We start from the raw sequence: 7245 nt of genomic DNA, 5'->3' as shown, positions 1-7245 counted from the left end.
GATAACTACAACGCGGCTTGTGAAACACCATGATAGGGAGGAACAAGGTGAACACACTGAGTCAGAAAGGACCAGCGGGATGCCGGTTCACCTTAGTGAGTGTTTGCCCTCGAGAGAAGGGAGGGGACTGCCACTTCAGGGTGACAGGATCAACTACCTGAAAGTCAGCAGATGGGACAGGGAGGGGCTCCTCTTAAAGCCAGGTGTGCCAAGTCCACATATGGTCTTTGGGCACCTTCAACCAGGACAATTTCCTGAGTCAGAGGGACAGGCTGGGTTGTTTGTCAGGAAACTTGGTGGGTGGGAGGGGTGTGGAGGGTGGATACACCCAGGATGAGGCCACTGGAGGAGCAGGAGGCAAGCCTTGCTATATATATTTCCAAAAGAGAGAGCAGAGAGAAAGGCAGAGAGAAGGGAAAGAAAAAGAATTTCAGAGGATTTAGAGATGGATTTGATACGGTCGGTGAAAAGGTCCTGAAACCCCTGAGGCCTCTGGCTTGGGCAAAGGTATTCGTTTTTGTGCGTTTCGTACAGGTTTCGAGCAGTGAGATAGCAGAAAGAGTGTGCATGCACAGGGAGCCGTAGTCCTTTCTGCCCAGATTCCATTAAGACATTCCCCCAAACCCTTGGGGGCAGGAAGGGTTGACAGTCACTTGCTATCTGATGTCCTGACTGTCGAGCTCGGCTTTTCTATTGCGTGAATCCCGAGACTGAACTGCGCATCCTGAGCATTCGTTGCGCAAGAAGCTGAAGGCTGGTCCCTGGCCCGGGAAGGCCGCCCGGCCGGACGCGCGGGTCCCGCCCTGTGTGCCGCCCTGGCTCGGACCGGAGCATCAGGTGGGGCCCAGGGACCGGTCATTCGAGGCTGAGGCTCCTCTCCTGCACCCCACGGGCCGTCGGCACCTTGGCCGGTGGTCCCATGCACCGCAGGCTCCGGCCGACCGGCTGGAGGCGGCTTGGTGGGGGAGACCCTTAGGGCGCACGCGACACCCCAATCTCCTCCGCACGGAGCGGCCTTCCTAGCGCGCGGAAGCCGGACACTCCCTCCGGGGCTCGGCCCCAGCCTCTCGGGGACACGCGGCAGGCCCGCAGACACCGGTCCCGGCCACCAGGCACTGCCCTGCCGGCCCCGCAACTTGGAGACTACAAGTCCCAGCAACCCCCGTCGCTGGCACCTCCCGCCTCGCAGCGGAGACCCCCGGCCGCCCCAGCTGAGGGGCTTGGGCCGCGCTCGTGGCCCGCGCGGGCCGGGCGGGGAGGCCGGTCCCGCGGGCGGGGGCGGGGGCGGCTCCGCGGCTTCTCCCGCCGCCGCCGCCAAGGGGAGTTTCCAGGAAGTGGCCATATTGGATCCATTCAGCCGCAGCCGCCCGGGCGGAGCGCGTCCCGCAACCGGCTTGTCCCCGTCGCGGCCCGGGAGCTCGCCCGCCCGGTGCGGAGCTCGCCATGGCGGCCACTGACCTGGAGCGCTTCTCGGTGAGGGCCCCGCCGGGCCGCGGCGCGCGCGGGAGGCGCGGGGCGCGGGGAGGGGGCCGCCCTGCTGCCGGCCGGGGGCGCGAGCCGGGCTGTCAGCGCCGCGCGGCCGGGCCTTGACGCCCGGCGGGCCGGGGGACCCCGGAGCGGGCTCTTCGCCGCGCTAGTCCCGGGGCTCCCGGGGCGTCGGGCGCGGGCGCCTTGCCGGGAGGCTGGCGGGGTCGCCCTCCTTGGGCGAAGAAAAGCAGACCCTTTCCGCGAACAGGAGCAGCTAAATACCCGCCTGGTGTGGCCCGGTGTGACGACAGACTGGGGCCCCGGGGATCAGAGGGAAGATCCAGGATACGCCGGAGCCCCCTCTCCCTGAGTGTTCTTTGCACGGCTGGGGAGATTCCTGGCCGCGCAGGTGCTGCTGGATGGGCACAGTCGGTGACGATGAAGCCCTAGGGATCCTAGGAAGTCCCTCGGATGAGCTCAGGGCAGTTGCAGACTTGGGTCCTGAAGACCTTGGCCTGCTGCTCCTTCCCGCTCCAACCCCCGCCCCCCGACCCAAGCGCCAGGATCCAGGGTGCGATTCCAGTGGGTGCCTCAGTGGTCGGGTCTGAGGCAGCCGTTCCCCAGGAACTGGAGCGATTCCACGTTCAACCCAGTGGATGTTTGTTTGGGCCCCAGTCCGGGTATGCCTTCTGCAGGGGTATCGTCTCTGGCGGTCCCTGCAGAGGTCTCTCTGGGCTTGAGCCAGCCAATAACCAACTTCCCAAAGGCTTTTATAATCTGTCCCCCCACCCCAGTCCCCCCTGGGAGAGAGGCCTTTTGGGGATTGTAGCTGCGTGTCCCCCAATGTCTAAGGCTGGATTTGGGTGTGTCTGGGAGGTTGAGCTGTGACAGTGAAGGAAACTGTGTCCTCTTGCCAGCATGTGAGGCCCTGGTCGGTGCTAAGGGGGAGGGAGGAGGGCCCAGGGATGTTGTGGGTATAGGGGGTAAATGCTAAATATGTGACTGATAAGGAATTGGTTTGGGAGCTAAATAAGGGATTCAGGACTTATGTAATTAATGCTATAAATATTGTCATCTGAATTTATATATGTAAATTTCCTCTTTAATCTGAAAATACATTTGTTGGGTCTATTTTGGAAACATGCGTAACTAAAGCAGGAACTCTTGGTGTCATAATTTTAGACTTGAATGTTTTATGAGGGGGCTGCAAGTCAGTTCAGTAAGTTTAAATACAGGAGGAGCAGATTCAGAGGTTGGGCAAATCAGAGATTCACCCCAGCCCTGCACTCTGAACGGGAATTTATGTACCCCAGGAGGGCTGTGCCTGAATCCCAGCAGACCTGCTGGTTAGCTGGAGACCAGCAGACCTGTGTGTGTTTGCACATCTCTGCCTGCATGCCCGTGTGCATTTTCTGTGCCCAGCTGACCAGAAAGTTATGTCTGGGTCTTGTCTTTCTGTGGCCAGAGGTTGCTCTAACAGTTGGTCTTGCAGGTGGGAGCGGTATGTAGAGTAACTGGAATCAGACTGCCTGACATGAATCCGAGATTTCTACTTGTTGGCTGTGTGGCTCTGGGCAAGTTGTTTAACCCCTCAGTGTTCTCATCTGTGTAATGGGATAGAAACACTACCTCCCTCATAAAGTTATAGGAAGGATTTAATGAGAGGGTCCAGATGAGGTACTTAGAACAGTGTCTGGCACATGATGAAGACACAGGAAATGATACTTGATACTTAGTACCCATGTGGATATGAAGACTGGCCCTCTGTGTAAGAAGGTAGCAGAGAATGAATTTGATCTGTGCCCGGGCACCCTCTCTAGGGGCTCCCACCACTACCCACCCAGAGATTACCCTCAGAGGCTGAGCTGAGGGGTCTCGCTGCAGTGCCAGGCAATGGGCTGGAAAGGCTCTTCCCCTTAGATTCCTGTGTTTGCAAGGATTTCAGGTATTATCACCTTGGGAATTATGACTGAGGCACAGAGAGGAGACCGACTCAAGTAAGGATGAACAGCCTGAGTTCAGGATAGATGCCTTCCACACCCTTCCCACTCTGAGCCACCAGCCTCCTGGGAGGACTTGGACATGGTTGAATTTGGGTGGAGACCTTGGGTTGGGTTTGGCCTGAGTCTCAGAGTCTGGACTCCATTCTCCTCTCCTATCTTGTCATCCTGGTAAAATGATTTCTTCCTTTCCCCTGCTGTGAAGTGGAAACAACCCTACTGATACTCTTCAAAGCGTTTATGAAGATAATTGCAGTCTGTGACATGTTTGGAGATATGTTTAGTTGTCTTACCAGCTACAGGGTTGAACTGGGTGTTGTTAAGCAGTGGCCGTGAAGTTATAATTTGATTGAGCTGTGGCAGGTTGACACTGTTCCTCAGGCTAGCTTGGTGGTCAGACCAGCTCAGGAGGGCATAGGAATTGTCCCAACCTGGAGCTTAGATGAGTATATGGAATGATACTTTTTCTTGGGGGCGGGAGACTCACATTGCATGAAATGTGTGATTTTAGCTCCCTGACCAGAGATCGAGCCCACACCTTCTGCATTGGAAGCATAAAGTCCTAAGCCCTGGACTGCTAAAGAGGTCCCTGGAATGGTATTTTGAGGTCAATGTGTGCTGGGTTCCTATTGTCCATAGGCTGAGTGACCTTTACATTTCGACTGGGCCTTGCTCCATCCTAGATCAGCCCTGTGGTTATGATCAAAATCTCCTAGGATATGCATGTCTGGGACAGCCCTCTGGGGAGTCTGTTGCCTCTTGCCCTCCTTGGGCAGCTAGATTCCTATCCACTCTTCCTCTGCCCTTCCTCCCTACTGGATCCCATCTCTTTCTGCCCCAGGGGCCATCTCCTGTGCCTCTCCTGTCAGAATCTCATGGGGCAGGGTTCAAACTCCATGGTGGGGGAGATTGGGGAGGGGCTGGAGAAAATGAAGATCTGAGGGAGAGAGAGCGAAGAAACGTGTGGCATGGCAGCCTGGAGCCTGGCACTCCTCCCAGCCAGTCATTCCTCCCCACCCCCATCTCCACTTTATCCCCAGCACCATCTGTCACTTCCGTTGTCACCCCTGTAATCTTGACACTTTCCCAAGAAGTAGGCTATCCAGGGAATGCTTATTCTGTCCTCAAGGCAAGAGCTGGTGGGAAGGAATGTAGAAAGTAACCCCTTACTCAAGTGGGGGTATCACAGAGGGTGTCTCCCTGTCCTATAAAAATGGCCAGAACCTCTTTGCTGAGCTGTTCCGAAGGAGAGGTTAGAACTGAGCAAGGGACATCTGTGCAGCTCTCAGGGCCTGGTGGTGGGGAGGGGTCGTACATGAGCACCACCTGCAAAGCTGAAGCTCCACCCCCTTCCCTGGGAGGCTGGTCCACCCTGCTCTGCCCCCACCCACCATGGGCATTGTGCCGTGCTATGGGTGCTCATTTAGAAAGGTCTGCCCAGGATCTGGATTGGAGTGGACCAGAGCAGGGACACTGATGAGAAGACGCTGGAGATCCAAGGGAGCACGTGACAAGGGACTGACCAGAGTAGGAGCAGAGAGGGTGGTAAGAGGGAGACTGACCACAGTGCTTACAGTGCAGGAGAACAGGTGGAGGCTGGGAACCTGGGGCCAGATAGTTGTCAAAAGCTTTGGATGGAAGGGAGGGTGCTGGGTGCTTTGTGTCCATCATCTTGATGCCAGCAGCTCGCAGTTGGGTGAAATGCAGACTCTGGGGCCTGAGACCTACCCTCAGCCCCCATGGACCCCTTGTGATGACAGAGAGGGTGGAGCCCTCTGAATTTGGAGCTCAAAGATGAGCTAGGTGGAGGTATGTATTTGGGGCGATAACCACCACGAAGGTTTCTGTGGCTCTGGTCCAGCTACCAGAAGGAAGCTGCTGCAGGATGACGGAGCAAAGGGCCTGAGGACTGGCTGGCCTCTGTGTGTCCCCTGCAGCCTCTCCGCTCTTCCTGCTTCTCTGCTGCCAGGTTGATTCTCTCTCAGGATCCCTAGTCCCGGCCTCCAAGGTGCAGGCTTTGCCAGACAACTAGGTATGGAGCTCTGCAGGCAGGAGGGAGACACGTGTGCCTGGGGGAAGGATGCCTCCCAAGGTCGACATGCCCTCATGATAGAGCTGGGGTGTTCTTTACTGGAGCTGTCTGCATCCTTAGGGCTCACGTGAGGAACTGTGGCTGGGAAGAGGTGGTGGACGACAAAGCACGGGGCGTGTGGGCTTAACATCCATCGCCCCTGATGGCATTGGGGCAAATTAGATATTCTCCTCCTCAGAACACATGCGGAGAAGGCAATGGCAAGCCACTCCAGTACTATTGCCTAGAAAATCCCATGGATAGAGGAGCCTGGTTGGCTGTAGTCTGTGGGGTCGCTAAGGGTCGGACACAACTGAGCGACTTCACTTTCACTTTTCACTTTCACACATTGGAGAAGGAAATGGCAACCCACTCCAGTGTTCTTGCCTGGAGAATCCCAGGGATGGGGGAGCCTGGTGGGCTTCTGTCTATGGGGTCACACAGAGTCGGACATGACTGAAGTGACTTAGCAGCAGCAGCAGCAGAACACATGGCTTGCAGATGGTTCTTGGTCCTTCTCTTGGAAGCTGCATTAGAGGGACAGAACCAGGGGAGGAAGTAGTAAGAGCCTATTTCAGATCACAGGTGCTGGCTTCTTTCTGAAGGCTCTCCTGGGCTTGGGCCACCTGAGGGCTGTGGTTCGAGAGGGGCTGTGGGCCATGGATCCAAGTCCACTCACCAGCTCTGGCTGTGGGGCCTGGGTGCGAGTGTGACACTGCCTGGTGCTGGGGTGAATGGTGCAAGCAACAGAGAAGTATAGGGGTGCTGCCCTGAGTCCCTGCTGGCTCATGTTGGTGCTCATGCAGTTCTCTGCTTCTTCCCAGCACCGGCATCCATCCTGGGGTAGGAGGCGGGGCATGGTCACCTTTGCCGCCCACATTCTTCTTTCCGAAGTTGGGGTCTCATTCACTGTGGAACAAAGGCCACCTCTGCCCCATGATGTCTAGACCCCTGTGGTCATCCCTGGGCTTCCAGTACCTTCTGTGGCCCAGAGTGCCTCCCCCATCTGCTCTGTGGTGGGATGGACCATTCCCTCCCACGGCAGGCACAATACCACAAAGCCTAGGAGCATTTTTGTGTCCTGGGTCTGGGGAGGGCTGGGTGGGCCCAGAGGCCGATAACTGGGCTCTTGGCTTCTTGGAAACCTGATTTTGACATGAGAAGTGTGAAACAAGCCATCCCAAATTACTGAGTGGCATTCCTGACTGTCTGTGTGCAGCAAGAGGGAGGAAAGTGCCCTCAGTGAAACAGGGAAGCAGGGAGACTGAAGTTTTGGGGTCAGGGCACTGGGTGGCTTTGGACTCCTAGGGATGGTTTTGCTTCCAAAGTGCCTTCACCTCTCAGGTTGGGGGAGAGGATGACTGGCCTTGAGAGAGTGACTGGCAGCCTTCTCCTGGGCCCCAACTGCCGCCGTGCCATTCTTACCTCTTCTGCTACTGTGCTGGCACCAAGAAGGCTGATCCTAGCTTGTGTCTTTCCCAGGTTTGTTGCCGCCATAGGAGAGAGACACTTTGGTTCTCTGGTGTCCTCTTGATTGGGGACAGGTATCTCCTGCCTCTGTTCTTCCCTCCTGGTCCAGGGTGGCAGTATTCCCCCCCTTCCCGCCACCCCCACCCCACGCGCATCCCAGTGGTTATTTCCCGTCACCTTTGACCTGGGTTTAGAGGCTTGCTGTGGAATCCTGGGACTAGAGCCTGAGCCTTTCCT

The 7245-nt window shown here is 56.9% G+C and overlaps 1 protein-coding gene across 4 annotated transcripts in view; it reads left to right on the top strand.

Moving 5' to 3' along the window:
* The first annotated feature begins 1284 nt into the window (after positions 1-1284).
* Positions 1285-7245, top strand: part of SEPTIN8 (septin 8) — a 25988-nt gene continuing 20027 nt past the window's right edge. For 2 of the 4 annotated variants that reach the window (XM_088838838.1, XM_088838837.1), the window contains exon 1: positions 1288-1473. In XM_088838838.1, the coding sequence (XP_088694964.1) occupies positions 1444-1473 (30 nt within the window). In that variant the 5' untranslated portion in view covers positions 1288-1443. Of the gene's footprint in view, positions 1474-7245 lie in introns of all 4 variants that reach the window. The other 2 variants (XM_088838839.1, XM_055429577.2) reach the window with 2 other exon arrangements.

Source organism: Moschus berezovskii, chromosome 8, assembly GCF_049115385.1.
Source record: "Moschus berezovskii isolate FMDL1 chromosome 8, NW_MosBer_1.0, whole genome shotgun sequence".
Classification (NCBI taxonomy): Eukaryota; Metazoa; Chordata; class Mammalia; order Artiodactyla; family Moschidae; genus Moschus; species Moschus berezovskii.
This window is presented reverse-complemented; position numbering and strand designations above follow the sequence as displayed.